Consider the following 22,240-nt stretch of genomic DNA (forward strand, 5'->3'; position numbering starts at 1 on the left):
ACAAAATTCCTAAAGGATTTCTTAGGATCCTGAACCACTCAACAGAGATCGCTAGTGATCTTCTCGAATGTTCTAGTACAAGAAAATTGATTGTTAAATAAATTAATCAAATGAGCAAATGATGTGATCGAATAAGGATGAACATTAAGGAGCCATTTTAGAGCAGATCCCGTGAGGGTGGAACCAAAACCCTTGCATAGGCAGGCTTCTTTCAAGTGAGTGGGGATAGGAATAATCTCCATCCTTTCCCTAGACTATGCCACATGTTTATCAGGATCTGTAGTTCTGTCATAGGGTTTCATGTTGGCGTCTGGAAGCGTTTTGGAACTTCAGTGTCAGCTATCGGCAAAATGAATCTAAGATCATGTGACTTTTGGGGGATACTTCTGGTACTGGTTGAACTACTCTCGGTATGGTTGAGATCATCTGTCTTAGTTGTTGTAGCTCCTTAGGCATGACTGGGCTTAAACCTGTGTCAAGATCCATTGAGTTAGTTGTAAAATTATTTTTATTGATAGAGTTACTAGGATCCCTGTTATTAGGAGTAACAAATGTTTTGTTAAGATCCTGGATCTTGCAACGGATCGTTGAGGATCCTGGGTTGTCAAAGTTCTGGATACTAGGTTGCAAGACCGAGGACGCTGCCACCTGAGGCTTGTGGAATTTCGTCCTCATTCTCTCCACTTCCTTGAGGATCGTCATGTTATCTTCCTGTTGTTGGACGACCTGTCGCTCCAGTCTCTTCATCATATCAAATATTTCATTGTTGGAAATCAGCACACAAGGATCCTGGGGCCCCGGAGTGATCGGAGAGGTGCTCTTCTTCAGAGCCTCATAGATTTTGTAGAAGCTCCAGTTGGTGGTGGTGGTGGTGGAAGGTTTTTATAGGAAATGGGATGGATTGAGGAGGAGGAGAGATTCTATTGAGTAGACATGGTTTTTTGAGAGAACTTGAACACCACAGCCCTACAGTGGGCGCCAAATTGTTTTGGTCAAAAAATAATCGAACAAAGATGGACCAAAGTTTATGATAGGCTGTGATGTTCAATATCAAGCAAATATGTAATGTACATAAAAGCAACACAATTCGTTTACAAGGAAAGCCCTTGATCATTGCTAGAATCTTCAGCATAAAACCTTGTGAGGTGATAATGATCACCTTCCTTGATGTTTTTATTGATTGAAATGAACGATTACAAGGTGAATGTAATGAGTACAAGAACAAGTGACAGTATTTTGCCAGTAAATCGTGTGTGGTGTGATGAATACAAGTGTTTTATATAGTCAAAACCTAGCAACTAGAACTCTGAGAATTATGGGATCCTTCGAGATTACTTATAGTTGTTGCTTGACTTGGTCCTTCGGTTCTTTTGCATGGTTGTGATGACCATACGTTGAAAATGTGTCTTTGACTGGTTATTTTGCACATGTGAGAAAGACAAAAGAACATATAGTTGTTATAATAATAAAAAAAAATATTAATCAGAATCTTGGAGTATATTCGGAATGCTTAGGTTTAAGGATCCTGAGCTTTTAAGGATCCTTAGGCTTGAGGATCCTATAGTAGTTTCAGGATCCTAGCCCTAACAATAACTAGCCTTCTCTTCTTCTTCAATTCCTTCTATTCCTTCGAAAAATATTCCATCTCCTCTAAGAGGAACCCCTAGTCAAAAGAAGACTTATGATTTACCGAAGAAGAACACTCCTCCGGTTGCTCCAGGATCCTTAGGATCCCAGGATCCTCCTGCCTCAGTATCTAATAACAAACTCTTATCCATTATGAAGACATTGACACAGCATGTGTCTTAGCAACAAGAAGAAAATAGAACGCTACTTAAAGAAGTGGAAAGGATAAGGGAAGAGATCCATAAACCTCAGGAGGTGAAACCCTTAATCTTGCAACCAAGGATCTTGAATTTTGACAATACAGGATCCCTAGTGAAATGCCCGAAATCAATAGGTCCAACATCCATTTTTACCCCAACGGGGAGAACAATCTCAAACATCCAAACTCATGTGACCCATGATCTTGATGAGACTTTTAATACTCCTAATAATAGAAATACTGGTAACTTCTTTAATAGTAACACTATCAATACTAACTCTATGGATCTTAATGCAGGAATAAGTTCAATTACGGCCAAAGAACTCCAACAACTAAGACAAATGATTTCAAGAGTACCATGGGTGGTACAACCTATACCGAAAGCATGCCCCACTAGCCATTGGATCTCAAGATTCATCCCCTCAATAGTTGATATCGAAGTTCCTAAGATCTTCCAAACTCCTAGCATGAAGCCTTAGGATGGAACCACGCATCCTGAAGAACATATCGCATAATATAGGGAGAGAATGGAGATCATTCCCATTATGTCACACTTAAAAGAAGCATGTTTATGAAAAGGCTTCGAATCAACCCTTACAGGATCAACTTTAAAATGGCTTCTTAATATTCATCCTTATTCTATAACCTATTTTGCTCATTTATTTAATCTTTTCAATAATCAGCTTTCTTGCAGTAGAGTATTTGAAAGGATCACTAGTGATATCTACCGATTGGTCCATGATCCTAAAGAATCTTTAAGGGAATTTGCAAGCAGGTTTGGTAGAAAAGCCCTAAACATACCAAACATCGGCATGGCTACTATTGTGGAGGCCTTTAAGATGGGTTTGAAGAAGGATTCTCCATTCTATGAAGACCTTGTAATGACTCCATGCAAACATATGGACGAAGTCAGAAGCCGAGCACTAAGGTTTATTAAATTGGAAGAAGAAAAAGAAATATAAAAGAGGGCCAACACGCCATGTTTCTACGACAATCCCAACAAGAAGGCTGAATCCTCAGCCTAAAGACCGTATAAGTCAAAACTGTATTCCAAAATTGATCATCACATGGTTAATGACCTCGATGATGAAGGAAAGGAAGGAGAATTTCCTAAATTTACTTATTATTGCTTCGCTATGGATGTTTTAGGTCTAATATTTTCCATGGAGGATTGGTAGAGAGAATGGCCCTTCCTCTTTTCTTAGGAACACATACAGGATTCGTCACTACAAAAAGGATAATGGTAGCCCCACCATTCACTACTTCATTTTTGAAATTCATAGTAATAGAGATCCATGTCCTACCAAGAAAGAGTTTGTAACTTTCTATCCTCTTACCTAACAGGCAAAGGTCGATAAATCCGCGAGTCTAGAAATTCTTTTCGGACAATTGAACCCCCTCAAACTGTTTCTTTTTAAGAACCAAAAATATGTGAAAGGGCCTTAGCGTTGGAGTGATGGGCAACCTTAGTCTATATATTACTCGTTACCAAACATATTTTAAGGGACTTTGCAAGCAGGTTTGGTAGAAAATCCCTAAACATACCAAACATCGACATGGCCACTATCGTGGAGGCCTTTAAGATGGGTTTGAAGAAGGATTCTCCATTCTATGAAGACCTTGTAATGACTCCATGCAAACATATGGACGAAGTCAGAATTCGAGCACTAAGGTTTATTAGATTGGAAGAAGACAAAGAAATATAAAAGAGGGCCAACACACCAAGTTTCTATGACAATCCCAACAAGAAGGCTGAATCCTCGGCCTAAAGACCGTATAAGTCAAAACCGTATTCCAAGATTGATCATCACATGGTTAATGCCCTCGATGATGAAGGAAAGGAAGACAAATTTCCCAAAATTACTTATTATTGCTTCACTATGGATGTTTTAGGTCTAATATTTTCCATGGAGGATCCTGGTGACAAAGCAAGATGACCAAGAAAGGGAGAAAAGTCGAACAAATGGAAAGACAAATCCAAGCGGTGTGCATATCATGAGGATTTCAGTCACAACACTGAGTACTGCATAGCTCTCAGGAAGGAGATTAGTTACCTCTTGAGCAAGGGTTATATCAAAGAGATCCTAGGAAGGAAAAAAGAAAGATCCTGGGAAAAAGAGGAAGACTCTATGAAGATCCTGGAAAAGACAAGATCTCAACCCTCGGATGCCAAGGTAATCAATGTTATTTCCTGATGATCTCACATTTTTGGAACTTCTTATTCTGCAGCTAAAAGACATGCCAAAGTGTCCAAGATAGAAAATGAGGAAAGATTCTGAAACAAGCATTGATAATAAGCAACAAGGAGATCATATTTAACGAATGGGATAGAGAAAACATTCATGATCCTCACCCATGATGGGTTAGTGATTACTCTATATATCGCTAACCACTTCGTCAGAAGGATCCTAGTAGATGGAGGATCCTCAATTAACATCATACTTTTAGATTCTCTAACCAGATGAACATCCCAAAATCCGAAATAATCAAGAGATCTCGGTCCTAATAGGATTCAGTGGTAAAACAAAGCACACCATCAGAGAAATCGAGTTACCCATATACATCGGGGAGGGGGGGGGGGGGGGAACTCGATGCAAAATTTTTGTGTTATTGATGTTTTTTCTTCCTATAATGTTATATTAGGTAGACCATGGATCCATGACATGAAATTAGTCCCATCGACGTACCACCAGTACATCAAGATGCCTACCCTATAGGGAACAATGAAGATCATTAGGGATCAGCAAGAATCTAAAGAATGCTACAAGACTTCGATGAAGTCTTCAATAGTATCACGATAACCATAAGAATTAAATTAGGGGGAACACGATGTGCTAGAAAAAAGAGAGCAAAATGTGAAGGAAGTACCCCTAAACCTCGAGGATCCTGAAGCCAAAGTACTCATAGGATCCTCAATACTAGAACAAATTGAGCAAGAACTAATAAAGTTCTTAAAAGACATAAACAAGACCTTCGCTTGGAAGCATGAGGACATGAAAGGTATAGATAAGAAAATTATAACTCTTAAACTCAATATAGATCCTTCTTTCAGGCCTATACACCAAAAAAAAATTAACACCCGATAGGAACCAAATCATTCAAGAAGAAGTTGAAAAACTTCTCAGAACAAGGATGATTAAAACGGAGAAATTCCCAATGTGGCTAGCCAACGTTGTGGTGGTCCAAAAGAAGAATGGAAAATAGAGGGAGTATGTAGATTACACGAATCTCAATAAGGTCTTCCCTAAGGATCCTTTCCATTTACCATACATAGACTCGATGATAGATGTCACAGCAGGACATGAGCTACTAACATTCATGGACACGAGCTACTAAGATTCATGGAAAATTCGGCAAGATTCCAACAAATACAGATGGAACCATCCGATCACGAGGATACTGCCTTTATAATCCCTATGGGTATATATTCCTATATTATCATGCCTTTTGGTCTTAAAATGCAGGGGAAACATACCAAAGGCTAGTGAATCAAAAGTTTAAGGACAAACTGGGGGGGCACCATGGATGTATACATTGACGACATGGTGGTAAATTCTAAGATAGTTGAATATCACCTCAAGGATCTTCAAGGAGCCTTCGTCAATTTAGACGAATGCAATATGAAGTTGAACCCCTCCAAATGCCACTTTAGAATGAAGGTGGGAAAGTTTATTGGATATATGATCACCAAGAGAGGGATAGAAGCCAGCCTTGAACAGATCAAAGCCATAATGGATCTAAGATCCCCAACTATGACCAAAGATATCCAAAGGTTGACTAGAAGAATAACAGCTCTAAAGAGGTTTACTTCAAGAACCTTAGAGAGATGTTAACCCTTCTATGACATCATAAAGAAAAACAAGATCGAATGGAAAAAAAAGCACGAAAACGCCTTCCTAGAACTTAAAATTTATTTAAGTTCAGCACCCCTGCTAGTAAAACCATTAGATGGAGAGCCACCCCTCTTATACCTTTCAATATGCTCAAACACGGTGAGTGCAGTCCTGGCCGAGGATCTTAACGAGAACCAACATCCAATCTACTATGTAAGTAAAAGTCTACTAGATGTTGAAACCATGTATTCTCATCTCGAAAAACTAATACTAGCACTAGTAACAACTTCTACTAAGTTAATAAACTAGTTTGAAACTCATATTGTCCACGTAAAAACTAATTATCCAATAAAGAATGTTATGAGAAAGCCAGAGATGTCAAGATGGATGGCCAAGTTGTTGGTAAAGCTCACCACATTCAATAAAAAGTATGAGCCAAGATCCGTAGTAAAGTCACAAGCACTAGCGGACTTTGTGGCTGACTTTAGTTATGATCTACAAGCCGAAGTAGAAATATAGACTAGACAACTTCTGGAAGAAGAAAACATGGGAATATGAACGTTCTTCACGGATGGAGCGTCCAACCAAAAAGGAACCAACCTTAGGATCATACTAAAATCGCCACAGGGGGACATATTACCCTAGGCAATTAGCTGTAAGTTTGACGCAACCAACAACCAAGTGGAATACGAAACACTAATTATAGGACTGCAACTAGCCAAAGATCTTCAAGTATTTTTCGATTCCTTACTAATTACTAACCACTTTAATGGATCATATGCAGTTAAAGGCAAAAGACTAGCATCATACCTTCAAATTCTTAAAATAATTAGCCTCTAAATTTGAAGCCTTTAGCGTAAACCAAGTTCCCAGGGAAAATAATGTCGAAGCAGATGCATTGGACAACCTGGGATCTTCCCTTAGGATCCCACTTGTGATGAAGATTCCAATAATCCATGTAATGATCCTGGTGACTGAGAATCCCACCAAAAGATCAGAAGATCCCAACAACCATGATCATACAACCAACATCGCAACAATTCAGGATCTTGATCCTCAACCTGTTCGACAGGATCCTAGTGAACAAAATAATCAGGATCCTCCAAGATCTTGGATCAAACCCATTATAGAATACCTTCGAGATGGCACAATACCAAAAGAAGAAAGAAGTGACAAAGCATTCAATATGAGGGTCTCACGCTTTGTGATGATCCAAGGGAAATTATACAAAAAATCCATGGTAGGTCCACACCTAAGATGTTTGGAAGATCACGAAGCTGAAAAAGTTTAGAAAGACATACATGGAGGAGATTGTTGCAACCATACTGGGGGAAAATCCTTATGCTCTAAGATACAAAGTACGGGGTACTACTAGCCAACAATGAAAAAGGATGTCTTCTCACATGCACAAAGTATAATGCTTGTCAAAGACATAGCAACATCCTTCATCAACTAGCAGAACCTCTACACCCTATCGTCTCCTTGTAGTCATTCATGAAGTAAGGAATATATATAGTTGGCAAAATACCAAAGGCTCCTGGTGGAAAGGTCTTCATGCTAGTAATGACAAACTATTTCTCAAAGTGGATAGAGGCTGAAACCTTTGTTTAGGTGAGAGACAAAGAGGTAGTCTCATTTATTAAACATAATATCTTGACCACGTTCTGGATCCCAGCCGAAATTATATGTGATAATGGGTCCCAATTCATAAGCAAAAGGACTAGAGACATTTGCACCAGTTGAGGAATTAAAATGATAACATCCACTCATGTTTATCCTCAAGCTAATGGTCAATCATAATCTAGCAACAAAATTATAGTAAAAAATATGAAGAAAAGAAGGAAGATGGGCTCAGGAACTCCCTTTTGTTATGTAGGCGGACAATACTTCATCAAAAATAGCCACGGGTCAAACTCCCTATTCTTTGGTGTTTGGAATAGAAGTCGTGATACCAACTGAAGTGGTGATCCCTACGGTAAGATGCCAACTCCAAAATCAGGAGAATAACAATTGGTTCCTAGCCCAGGATCTCAACACTATTAATGAACTCATGGATCTTTCCAGGATCCGTATTGCAACTCATCAACAAAGGATCGCCAAAAGATACAATAATTCAGAAGATTCCATGTAGGTGACTTGGTTCTTAGTAAAGCTTTCCAAAATACCAAGGATCCTAGTGCAGGCAAGTTGGCACCCAAATGGGAAGGGCCATATCTTGTTGATTCAAAAGCAGGAAAGAGAGCATATTGGTTGGTAACCCTAGAAGGAGACATCTTTCCAAGATCCTGGAATGCCATACAATTGAAAGCATATTTCATGCAAGTTGAAATCTTTCATTTTTTAACAAGATCAGAGGTACACATTCTTTACCATTTACTCGTGTTTGAATTATTTTGTTTATTTTTCCTCGAAAACCTTTACTGAATTAAGCATCAGAGGGGCGTTGTCCAAGCTAACTCCCACCCCAAGCTAACGTTTGTAATTTGCAGAAATTCAAGGATCCTAGATGCTACGAATAGAGACTAATCATCTCTCCTCCGACTAAGGGTACTTAATCCCCTTTAAGGTTTAAAGAGTTAATAACCTTTTTCTTATGATTTTAGGTTTCTACACCTCGCTTAGACGCACGGTATCTTACAATGCAATGTGAGTAAGGGGATCATTTCACACTTAGTGACTTGGCAACCCTCTTATTTATGAACATATGTTAAGATCCTAACACTTAATCAAACATTTATAACATTGGCATGTTATCTTAAGTTGGGATTTTCCCCAGTGAATTTCTAAGTTAGGATCTTCCCCGGTTAATACCTTAAGTTGAGATCTTCCCCAGTGACTTTCTAAGTTGGGATCTTCCCCAGTGAATATCTAAGTTGGGATCTTCCTCGGTTATTTTCTAAGTGGGGATCTTCCCCGGTTATTTTCTAAATTGGGATATTCTCCAGTTATTTTCTAAGTTAGGATCCACCCCATATAGTTTTCTAAGTTGGGATTTTCCAGTAGAAGCTAAATAATGATTACCCCTATCAAATTCCTAAGTCGGATTATATTGAGAGGGACCGTTCCCTACACAAGCTTCAAAATCAAAACCAAACAAAAGGATCACCAGGTTCTATCTATCCTTGTTTCTTAAAAACTATCTTTTTATATTGTAACTAAAGGTTTATCTTTCTAAGGACTCTAATTGTTTCAAATTCCTAAGTAGATGACTGACCATTTCAGGTTATTAAGATCCCCAAGAGTCATTGTAAAACTTGAACTCTTTAGGATCCTAATCATACAATGATCCTTAGAAAACATACTGCTACAACCACAACAATCATGCAAGAAGAAGTAAAACAACCATAACTTGAAAAAAAAAAGTTTACCCACCAACCCTATCAAAAAAGAAAAAAGTTAATTATATTACATCTAAAATACTAAAAGTATTTTTAACTAATCAAATGTAAACCACAGTTTGATAATCACCATCAGGAACCTTCTCTGCTTCTTCCTCCTTTCCTCCCACCTTCACCTGCTTTGCATGATCCTGACTGGTGTTAACAGACTCGCCAGTTAATTTAGCTAGGGCTTCACGCCAACCAGCTACATTCCAGGATCACGCATTGGCTACATCCTTTGTAAATTTGATCTTAGCTTACCAGACAGCCACAAAAGCACTACCCCTTACCTTAGCTATCACCTCTGCAATCTCAGCAACATGCTCCTCCTCCTTCTCGTCTTCTCTTTACTCAGCAACTCTACTCTCATTAGGAGATCTTTATTGGTGGATTTACACACTTTCTCCTGCTCTTTTAAGTCTAGCTCAGCCTTCTCAGCTCTGGCCTTCAAGTCAGCGGTGGATTGAGAGATGTGCTCAGAAACCTGAAACAAGAATGACATTAGTAGATATAAAACCAGAAAAACAAGAATCAGAATTCATGAAATACTTACTACTTAAGAAAAAGAGTCCAACTTCCTGAGTGCTTCCTCGGCTCCGAGGTTTTCCATGCTCAAATCTATGGCCTCAACGATCCTCTTCCAAGAGCCTGGGGTCTTAACAGTAAGATCGACGTGATCCCTCTTTAGAAGAAGAGAGGAGGCAGCTTTTTCCTTCTTGACCATGATCAAACCGCTGGTCATGTCATCTTCCAGGGCGTAGAGGCCAAATCGAGCTCTGGAGCGAGTAGATTTGGATCTTATATCAAGGATCCCTATCAGTTTGGGATCCCGAAAATAAGTAGATAATAAGAAAAAGGCAAAATCCTTACCGGTAGCCATTGAAGCAGTGGTGGAAGAGCCCTCTTGGATACTGGAGTGCTCGAGCTTGAAAAACCTATCAACTGCAGACAAAGTGAAGAAGTTTGCGACCTTCTCTTCAGTATCCTTGACGAGAGGATCAATCTCTTCAAATTTAAATCATGCATGACAATAAACAAAATAAGAAAGTGAACTTTAGGATCCTAGCAACTAATGAGTAAATCCAACCCTTTTTGACCCAGATCTTTGGCAGGAGATCCCCGCTAGGAATAGTATCACGCCTCATAAAAAAATACTTCTCTTTCCAAGCTCCGTCATTGATTTTGATTTCAGAATGAGTGGAGATTTGTTGGGTTTGAGCTTGAGCAATAAACAGGAATTCCTGAAGGTGGAGAGTTCGTAAACGTGAGCCAATTCAGCAATGTCTATGCCTAGGTCATAGGATTGGTTCAATTTATTAATCTGGAATATGATCCTCTATATGACAGACATAACTTAGATATATGAAATGTTTGTGGTTTCGAAAAACTCAAAGACGATTCCTGGAAAGGGGTATTTCAAACCCAAAGAAAATGGGTATTCAGGAAAGCATACCCAAGAAAGACAAAAAAATATGGTTGAATCAAAGCATCATAAGGCCTAAAAATCGTATCTATGGGAAAAGAGCCATTGAATTTTAGGAACCCAATATCCTCATCATCAAACGAACAAGTCTCGTTATAGATGAGAAGCTTTTGATCGGCGAAATCATTATCAGAAGGAGCACTAATGCTAGCGCGAAAGCAAACAATCTTTTTACCCATGGTTAAGAGATTGTAAAAAATAGAGAGAAGGAGAAAGAAGGATGCCTTTGGGATATTTGGAGATCATCGGGGAACAGGTGAAGGAATTTCTCACTATTTACCCCTATTTATATGGGAAACAGAAGAGAGCTGATTGATTTGACCGTACCATCATGATGATTAAACTGATAAATACTATCCGTTAAGGTTTGAAATTTCAAAACATTATATTCGTTTAAATTAAATTATACCTTTAAATATTAAGAAAGTAACTTAGATATTTCGCAGGTATAATTTGTGGGCAATTGTTAAGGCCAAGATTTTTAACCCTCTCATTCAAATTTGTTAATATCCACTCAGTCGATTTTTGACCAAAACATATATATATATATATATATATATATATATATATATATATATATATATATATATATATATATATATATATATATATATATATATATATATAAAAGTAGGTTCATGCGAAAACATAAATATTTTGCAAAAGTGAAAAAACAAATTTATCTTATAAAAATCAAACAAATGTACTTTAGAAATTAAATTTACTAGCAATAAATTAAAGATAATAAGTTTACATTGGAGGTGTTATGGGAATATAGATTTAAAGGTGGTTTTGACAACCATTTCTCATTTTTTTCACGTCCTCAATCACTTTTAAATTCAAGTTTTCAAAATAAAAATGTCAAAAAAAAAAAAAAAACATGTTTTGCTAGTATGAAACAATTTCTCATGTATCCTCAATTATCATCATGTAGTTCAAAGTTTGGATAGATTTTTATTCAAAATATAATATTGAGGTGACACAATCTCATAGGTTTTTCCTTATTTTCGTGTTTTCGCAAATTGGTTGCATTTTCGTATGAGCCCTTATATATATGTATATATATATATATATATATATATATATATATATATATATATATATATATATATATATATATATATATAGAGAGAGAGAGAGAGAGAGAGAGAAAGAAAATTAGGTTCAAATGTTTCTACAATAACCTAACTATATATATATATATATATATATATATATATATATATAGAAGTAGGTCTAAATGTTTCTCACATCTATTGTGTGTTATAATGCACCAATATGAATTTAGTATTAGTTATATGTATATTAAATGCTATCCAAAGTTATAACTAATTTTTATGGAAACTAATTAAATTCGTCATTAATGTCAACAATTATATTCTTTCAGAATGAATTCATATCTACAAGAATGAAAGTGTATTCCAGCAGAATGAGAGTGTATTTTAGTAGAATACACTCTCGTTCTTAATATTCCATTCAACTTTATTATATTTTAAGTGAGTGGGTTCTGAAACAAAATACGAACTCATATATAAAAACCTAGATACAAATTCATTCTAAAAGAATATTATTGCTGACATTAAACATGAATTTAATTAGTTTCTATAATATGAGAATCATAATTATGGATATCATTTAATATACATATAATTATGGAAATCATTTAATATCTATATTTATTTAATTTAATAATTATTTAATTTTTACTAAATTTCTATTGGTGTATTTTAACACACAATAAATATAAGAAACAAAATAACCTAGCCCTATATATATATATATATATATATATATATATATATATATATATATATATATATATATATATATATATATATATATATATATATATATATATATATAAACAATTAGGCATTAATTACTGGTCAAATTTATTTTAATTAAAGTGTAAACCTATATCAATGAGAAAGGTTTAAATGAAAACATAAAAGATAGAATCGTGAAAAAACGACTATTCACAAATTAAACTACGAATATTGTGCTTACTATATTAAACAGTAAGTACTTCAAAAAGTATGTTATAATGATCACAACGGAATACTGTAAATAATCAGCTCTTACATTTTATAACATTTTGATGGCTCATATTTAATCTTTTGACATCCTATATGCCACAAATAAAGTGCGCGATCATTTAATATTGTTATCAATATTTTATAATAAAAAATAACCACAAAATCATTTACTTCACTTTAACAGTTTAATGAATACTATTACAATTAAAATCAAGCAAATCCGTCATCGGTCAAAAAGTGTAATTGTTAAGTCATATTTGAAAGTCGCGACTTTGACCAATGTGGTCAATGCTCATCAATTTTATTCGTATTACTTTTAAAAGTTAAATATAATTGAACGTATATAATGACAACATATACATTTATCACATTTCAAACACCATAGTTTTTGGCGTATATGATCAATATAAAAAAATATATATTTTATGTTGCTTTACCTTCGTTAATATTTTATTATAAACCTCTATTGCTAAAGTTAACGACGAGAGTTTTGTTGTACGAGACTTTGATTGGGTTTCTCAGTCACGGCTAGAACTTCTTTTGCAAATATTTGCGTTCCAAAGGTGGTTAAAAAGGTAAATATTATGAATTACTTACAATATTAAATTTCATGTTGAAATATATATATATACTAGGTGAATCATATATTATTAAAAATATTTATATCTTATTGAAAATATTTATGTTGTATGTATTACCTATAAAATAATACTTATAATATTTTTTGATGTAAACTTATAATTAAAATGAATAATAGATAAATAACATTTATGAAAATCGAATTATTTAATGGTTTTTATTCACGTTTTACGGATATATAAAATTAGTTATATTTCTCAACTATTTTAATTAACTACTATAACGATTTTTTAATTTTTAAAATTATTGATGATGTTTTAATTTTATCATGATGATTATTTGAATTATCAACCAGTTTTTGTAATGTAACATAATTTAATTTATAACTTTATTTTATTTTTAAATATTATTATTGTAAATTAATTTGAAAACAACTTAACTGAATTTTAGTTATTATAAAAAATAGTTTTGGATATCTTTTAGTTAATTCGACTTTAAAATTTATGTTCTTTTACGTTTATCGTATTTAATATTTTTCTTTTAACTATTTTAAAAAATATATGTTGAAATTTTTACAAGTTTATTTGATATTTTACTTTAGAATTTAAATTTTACACTATATTTTTAAGTTTATTTAATATATTAATTTACTATATTCATTTAACACTATATTGAACTCTAACAAATTAAATATATTATATTGATAATTTCGTAAGTCTTCCATTTATGATAATGTTTATAACTAAGAACATATTTAAGTTATATTTAGTATATTATATGGATATATGAATAGTTATAGAGTTTTAGCGAAAGGAAAAATGCTTCTTCTAAAATATAATATGATATGAAGATAAGATAAGATAAGATAAGATATGATATATATATATATATATATATATATATATATATATATATATATATATATATATATATATATATATATATATATATATATATATATATATATATATATATATATATATGTGTGTGTGTGTTTGTGTACGGGCATAAGATAATATGAATGGTATTCTCCTGAGTAAAGTATAACACTTTTATTAATAAAGCAATAACATGTCATAGTTAGCCGGGCGTTACAATTTTGGGCCCTAAAACTAATAACTTATTAAAATCAAAATATCTTATGTTTTGTTTTTTTCATCTGATAATATTATCCTATTATGACAAAAATTCACTTAGACTATAACACAAAATAAACTTGCTTCTATATGAAATTGGTATCCTTCTAACATTCATTGATACATATTTTTCAACTTTATAAACAACTTTTTCCAAAAGTTCGGTATCAATATCCATCAAATCCAATTAATTAAATTGTTTTTGTGTTGATTTATATGGTAGGTAAGACTTCAAAAACTTCATTTTAGAAAATTATATTTTTACGTACGCAACAATAATATAAATAGTCAACAATAAATATATGCTTTATTTAGTTTCTTAAATCTACTTCAAAATTACAGAAAGTACTTTAAATTTCCAAACTAAAAAAGCTAATCAAGAAACAATTAAGACTACTCAATCTGTGAACTTGCATTTCACAATTAACAAATCAAAAACATGATATTTAAAACTTCCAAAATAAAATATAAGAAACGGTGAAAGTGTGAAGCTTGTTAATTTGAAAAAAAAAATTAAAAAAATTAAAAAGTTCATTAATATAATTAACCAATAATTTACAGTTCTTTATTCTTTAAATGACTACTACATGTAATGATTTATACTTACAATTTACAAACCAAATTCAAACAAAACTAATGAACTTCATAAAATAAATTAAAATAAAAATAACGATTAATAAGATCAACTTAATTTCAACAAAGCACTAGAAAATCGATGAGTATATGGTATCACTTTAGCTGGCCTAGCAGTGAACTCCCCAAGGGCTGGGCCTGTTGTCACTTGGTGGTTGGTTTGTTTATAGTTTTTTTTCCAGTGAAACTTATTTGGTAATGCCCTAAGAGTTTATTTTTATAGGAAAAAAAAGCTAAATGCAACAAAATTCATGTTTTTTTTTATAAACAAAGAAATATCTTGACACAATTTTATTTTTTCGAAATTTAAATATTGAATTAAAACGTTGGTTATAATTCAATAACTTATGTTATGAGATTTAGCATTGAATCAAAATTAATAATGAATCATAACATTATGTAAAACAACTTATGTTATTATTCAGTATTAGGTTACAATCGGTGGAAATCACGGATAAAAATATAAAATAATTAAATAAAAACAATTAAAACTGTTAGAGAAAAAATATTAATAAAATACAAAGTGATATTTACAGATAAGATATTATTTAAAGATTAAATGTATACAATGAATAAATTTATTACCCAATAAATTTATTACTCATAAAATATATGTCCTATTTTGTTTTGCATGTAAACTATTTTCACTTATGCTATTATTTTGAGATTTTTATTTGTTTATTTTGTAAATTTTAGTTGTATCTACTTAATGTGCAAACTATTTGTTATAAATTAAAAATATATATATGATTTCAAATTTAAGGTCTGATAATAATAGTTTTCGAATTTATTGACTATGATATAAATAGTTTTCGAAAACTGTAAGTATAATATTATAATTTTGAAATACAAAATTATATATTAGCTAATTTTATGAGATATTATTATATCTAGAAGCTCTAAAAAAATGTTATGTGACAAACAATAAATATAGATACATAATAGAATGAAACCTACGAACCTAAAACTAATCTTTTATATATTAATATAAGAAGATTGGATGATAACTTTTTTCTTATAAATTGACCATAACCTTTCTTATAAATTCAATATTGCGAAGTTTCAAAATTATGAAAAATATTTAAATAAATGTTTTGATAATGAGAGTAAATGAGACTAAGGTGTTGTTTATTTTTTCTAAAAAAACCACTTCTAACCACTTATTGTTGCGCCGCGCAGCACACGCGTAGCATTTGGCCCTTTGCAGTTGTTTGTTTTCAGAAGACTTCTGACTTAAAAATTGTTGTGTGTGTGTTGCGTGACGTAACACTTAACCCTCTGCTTCACACTTTACTTTAACTTATTTTGGTAGTCTACAGATGTTAAAAAACAAACAAACGTTTTATTATATGTTGCAGCTGTTTAGTCTCATCTTCTGCTATAGAGGATTGCAGAGATGGTCTGCAGACTTCAAACATTTTCACTTCGAAAAAACAAACGGCACCTAAATCTCCAAATGTGTCTTGAGATGGTTGACGTACGCCATTTGTGGTTTACTATTTTTCTTATTTTTCCTTTTTCCGTTAATGTAATTTGGTATATTAATCATCCTACTTAGTTTTCTTTTAAATGATAATATTCAATAGAATACAAATATTCTTTTATTTCCATCGTATTTTGCCATGAACAGTTATTTTTATATTTAAAATTAACGAGTTAAAAGAATTGAATATTGCTCTTCGCAATATAAGTTTTTGCAAACTTTATTATGTTCCATTGATTTAGTTTTGTTTGCCTGCAAGGATATTTATAACTTACAAAACTTCCAACCGATCTAATTGAGTCAATGAATTAATAATTAAGGATTTAATACTCAGTGTTTGTGTGTTTAATTTCTTTGGCTAATACTTTTTAATAATAAAAAAAATATAATATTCCAGGATATAAAGATAAAACCGATCAAATGACTAATCATTTTCATTCAATTATACGGAATTAAAAGAAGAGCAATGTTACCTTTGAAGTTTGAACATAAGTATGTTATTAAGGCTAAAAGATTCATGAAAGTTCAATCACCATTTAATTTATCAAGGCTATAACAGATTTATACTACTTGTTCATATTGAAGGTAAAACATTTGATCTCGTCATAATTGGTATGTATATGCAAGAAATCTAGCAAGTGAGTATCAAAATTACTCAAGCTTACATAAAGTAATTAACACATGTTCTTATTACTTAATCTCATTAGAGCTCAAAACCAATAATTTATATCATAAAAGAGTTTTCAAGAATGAAGATGGATTTTTCATGGTGAATTCTTTAAGCACAATGTTGTAATTAAGTAATGTGTCGCAGTATATACGCATAACTAAATAACAAGCAATCTGGTGAGGATCAAGAAATGAACAAGCGTTCCATGAGTGTGTCATCAATGGAGAATCGTGATCATGCAATTCATAGTTCAGAAACAAAGAAGAACAAAATAATCTGGACACCAGATTTACATAAGAAGTTCTTAGAAGCTATTGAAAAGATTGGAGTTGAAGGTAACATCTTAATTTTTTTTTCTATATTTTACTTTCTCTCATGGTGTTTATTAATGATACTATATATTGTGTATTTTATTACCTAGAATGACATTATTTCAACAACTTTAATTCATGTGTTATTCACAGAAGCCGTTCCAAAGAAAATACTAGAATTGATGAAGGTGGATGGATTAACTAGAGATCACGTAGCGAGTCATTTACAGAAATACCGAATATTCTTGAAGAAAATAGCGGATGCAAATAATCGTGTTCAAATCGCATCAAAGCCAAGCTTGTTAGAGAGCTCAATGATCAATGAAGACCCTTGGAGGAACTCTTCATTGATACCTAATCAACAAAAGAATTTCACACCTTATAGTGGAATGCATGAAATGATGAATCCACCACTTTTAGACACTTCAAGCTTCTCTTTTCCTATTCTTGAAGCTTCAAGTTCTAACCCTATAACTTCTTCTCAAGTAGCCCATTCACATGCATTGCCAAATCAAGGTATAACATTTAGGTTTAGAAAAATTAAAGATATACGATCATAAGATTATATGTTTTTTCATAGATCATAATGTTTGTAGGTTATTCGATGCAAGCATCAACAATGTTGCAACAAACGGCACTCAAAAGTCTTGATGATGTTGCTAAGTTGGGTATAGTGAGCTCAGGATGTGTTAGTAGCTCTTCGTGTATGCAAAATCTTGATGGCTTCATGTATGATAATGGTGGTTCAACAACATATGTACACCCGTATGTAAGTAGTGAAATGGGTTCATTTGGTGGTCGTTACACAAATAACGAGTTACAAATGAGTTGGATTAATCACGAGGGCTCTAATGGCTTCGAAAATAACTATTCTAGTCATGGTGAAGTTGTTGAAACAGGCCCGTTGTATAGTTCAAACTCGAACATGGAAATGTCAAATTACTTGTATAATGAGATGAAGATGAATAATGATTTGGGGAGTAATATACAAAATGTAATAGGAGAAGATGACTTGGTATTGGATGTATCCTATATAGCTTCTCTTTGGGAGACATTCTTTCCCGAAGAATCATATGTTGATTCTTATGGTGAGTACGGGAGTACTTCAAACAATCTACCTATTATATACGAGCCTTCATATCAGGTAACTAGCTAAACTTGATCTTGTGTAATGACAACAAAACTTTCGAAATATGATCTTGATGATAGTTGGTTTTTGTTATTTTTGTTGTAGGATGTGTATAGTCTAAATCTTCCAAATATGGTCTCATTTGATTCATTTCACAATGAAGATCATGTCAACAAGAAGGTATGTATATATTTTTTTCGTTCAGTTATAAATATTTTACAATTTATTGCCCTAATGTATATAGTTCGTTTACAGCAACGTTCAAATGAGCATGTCAACGAGCAACTCATGGAGTCCGTTGAAGATGATGTGACCCTTCAACCTTTATTTTTGAATTCATATGTTCAAGATTAATTAGTAAATAAATGAAGAAGTGGTTAATTTGTAACCTAATTTTCATATGGCTATGTTGGTTTGTAGAGTTTTGGTTTTTAGTTATAGTCCGGTGGAAACCCTATTGGTGTTTGAACTCGAGACTTCATGTAGACTTGGTTTAATTTAATCTTGGTTAATTTGAGGAATGACTTCTTATTTCTCTTTTTTGTTACAAGTCTTTTAAACGATTTTTTCAATAACTTTAATCCCGAAAAGACATAGTTTTATTTTTCAAACATGTTTGAAGTTTTCTATGTATATTTCTTACCTTCAATATTTTAAATGACTAACACTATATGTACCCATATGCTTACCTTTTATATAGTAGAACCCTTATAAATAGTTTTTTTTATTGGATGTACATTGTAGTTTGGAAATTTTTACATCATAATATCATATATCCAACAATCTTGTCATCTTCATTAATGATCACCATGAACATAACAATCCTATTATTTGATATCAAATGGATGTCTACATCAACATACCAAATGCCAACAAATCTAGGTACAGAAAAGAATGGATAGAATAAATGACAAAATCAACCTCGGAAATATCAAACACACACACACACATTTCACGCACTACAACACATACTTGAGTTCTTTTATATTTCTTCTAAATCAAATCCCATTTGAACATCGGATTGATGGTAGTAGTAGTGGTAGTGCTTGATGTTGGGGTAGCCAAAGAATCAAAAATCTCCCATTCGGTTGTTGCCATAGCTGCCTCCGTTGTCGGTGGTTGATGTTGATCCACCACCGGAGTTGATGTAGATTTCCCAACTCTCCGCCTTGATTGAGGCGGCGTGCCACCATACCCATCTGAAAATCTCTGTTCTTGAACATGATTTCCATCGCCATTGTTGCTTTGAGCGGAGTTTTTAAGCTTTAAAGCATCAAGAGTTTCAACATACTCCTGAATCCTTTTCACCTGAAAATTACATGAATCGAAAATCCTTGAAAAACTGAAATCGAAATTTTCTGTAAAGAATTAAGAAGATGAGTAACTAATTACAATTACCTGCAATTTCCTCTGTAATTTCACATCACCATCGACTGAAATTCCATCTAGTTTAATCAATTGATTCATTAATAACTCGATCACATTCAACAGAGTCTTCTCTGCAACTTTTCCTCCTTTAGATATAACCGAACCAATGGCTGACACCTGTCCAGCAAGTCTATCGACCTCGAAGCTAATATCGGAAATGGATTTAGCAGCTTTTTCCATTTTTGCATTCTTTCTCATCTCCAGAATCCTTTTCTCTTGACTAATTGGATCTTCCATAACCACCATTTTTGATCGATCTTTGACACCAACAGCATCAAGATATGATTTTGAATCCCTCGCTCTATCTTTATACATGAGCTTCTGATCTTCATGGTGTAATCCTGTTGGCCCTGATAACATCTTCTTCAACTCCCCTGTACAAAGCCCAAATTAGAAACCCAAAACTTATAAGAATTCGAGTTTCAGAAGAGATTAATCGAGTTATTTACCAAATGTGGCTTGAGAATTGATGTTGATTTCATGGTAAATTGACCCGTATTTGACCCGAACTCGAATGGTTGGTGGAGGAATACGGTTGGTTTCAGCATCCGGGTCTCGCTTCTGAACAAGCATTCCTCCTGGCCGGACCTCCCATTCGTTTTCATCTCCGGCGGCGCCGGGGACTGAGCCCCCGTCCATGGAAGTCATCTCCGGTACCCTGTTCCTCACACGCATCATCTTCAATATGCTCTATCTTACCCAATTTAACGTCTTACTATATGTAAAACTCAGATTCAGATCCTACCACCGGTTAATATTCAACCAATTCGCCGGAGAAATTTCCAAAAACGCTCGGATCAGTTAGCAACTGTTCCCGGGGATGAAAATCAAAGCCGGAAAATCAAGAATCTAGTCAGCAAAGACTGGATTTTTCGCAATATTGAGAGGAAACTCTAGATTTCCAAACAGAGCTCGAAAATGGCAGATAGAATCCAACTGAAATTCGCGAAACCTTCCAAAAATATTTGATCTTGCATAAACTTTTTCTCCGATTTGCCTTATGAAACCCACTGCAAAAACCGATGTAGATTCGAATCAACAAGGGGAAATTAATGATTAAAGTTGGGAGTTTCGAAGGTTTTACTTCTCTCTCTCTCTTTATTATTTGGGAGAAGAGTAGAAGGCAGGTAGAGAGAAAGAGATGGAAAATGAATATAAAAAAAAAATGGACAGCAAACACACACAGAACACAGAGTTGAGAAATATCGTACACAGAACACATATTTATATATATATATATATATATATATATATATATATATATATATATATATATATATATATATATATATATATATATATATATGTATGTAAACATTTTCTGTATTAATATTTAATTTATGTTTTATAAAATTTGGATAGAATAATACAGCACCCACATGAGATGTCGACGAATATCAAAAGGGCAAAGAGGGAAGAATTTATTTCTTTTTATTTATTTTTAGTTTTAAATATCCATCGGTTTTATGCAATAATTTATGGTTTGATGCATGTGAATCTTAAAACTGTTCCTGGAAAAAGGCTGACGAATAATGGAATATAAAATTTCAGTAAACCGTTTGATTTGACTGATTTAATATTTTTCAAGAATAAATTTTTTTAATGGCGGAAATTGGATTAAAAACTCCTGACGCACTAGAAAACGTTACACACTACAAGAATAGGCATAATTATCATAACAACACCAATCGGTTCAATTCAAATAATTAAGATATTGTGTGGTTTGCACAATGTTTATAAAAAATTAAAATTTTGTTAAGAACTTGGAACGAGAAATCAAGAATTGGAATCTAATTTTATATTTTGTTAAATTTGATTATAGGAATATGAAATGATAGAATTGTCTTTGTTTTTTACTTTCTTTTATAACTTATATATAAAGATATATTATATAAATTATAAAATAATAAATAGTGGTGGATAGTAGTATCGGTGGCGGTGGTGGGTGGTGGCACAGATGGTGATGGTGTTAATTATTGGTGGTGGTGGTGACGGTTAGTGGTTGTGGAAGTGCTTATGTGCACCACATGCTCAATATTTTCTTTTGGCTATCCCTATTGATGGGCTTGGCCAACACATGTCTCCCGTGGAGTATCGTACTATTCTTAAATATCGGCTCATGATTCCTATTTTCCCAGCTGACGAGATATGTCATGTGTGTCACAAGCCATGTTTGGACTCTTTTGGAGAGCATGCAGTTCACTGTAAAGAACTCCCGGGGTTCAAATACTGGCACGATATGGTTACGGATGTTTTGTTTGACATATTTAAGCGCGTCGGGGTTTCCGCTAAGAAAGAGGCACCTGTTAATTTC

General features: G+C 33.2%; 1 protein-coding gene and 1 long non-coding RNA gene across 2 annotated transcripts; both read right to left on the reverse strand.

Annotated features, from left to right (window-relative positions):
• Window positions 1–9,043: 9,043 nt before the first annotated feature.
• On the reverse strand, window positions 9,044–10,764 carry LOC145073844 (uncharacterized). The gene is made up of 3 exons (XR_013691561.1): window positions 9,909–10,764; window positions 9,592–9,835; window positions 9,044–9,522 (listed from the first exon to the last, which is right to left on the reverse strand). It is a non-coding gene; the product is annotated as an uncharacterized LOC145073844 (long non-coding RNA).
• An 8,507-nt stretch (window positions 10,765–19,271) lies between these two features.
• Window positions 19,272–21,129, reverse strand: LOC145074036 (BAG family molecular chaperone regulator 2-like). Its single transcript, XM_079020481.1, has 3 exons — window positions 20,376–21,129; window positions 19,897–20,300; window positions 19,272–19,806 (listed from the first exon to the last, which is right to left on the reverse strand). The coding sequence occupies exons 1-3, from the start codon at window positions 20,602–20,604 to the stop codon at window positions 19,492–19,494; spliced, it is 948 nt and encodes a 315-aa protein (XP_078876607.1). The 5' UTR covers window positions 20,605–21,129; the 3' UTR covers window positions 19,272–19,491.
• Window positions 21,130–22,240: the final 1,111 nt, after the last annotated feature.

Source organism: Lactuca serriola, chromosome 9, assembly GCF_051521515.1.
Source record: "Lactuca serriola cultivar US96UC23 chromosome 9, Lser_US96UC23_V15, whole genome shotgun sequence".
NCBI lineage: Eukaryota > Viridiplantae > Streptophyta > Magnoliopsida > Asterales > Asteraceae > Lactuca > Lactuca serriola.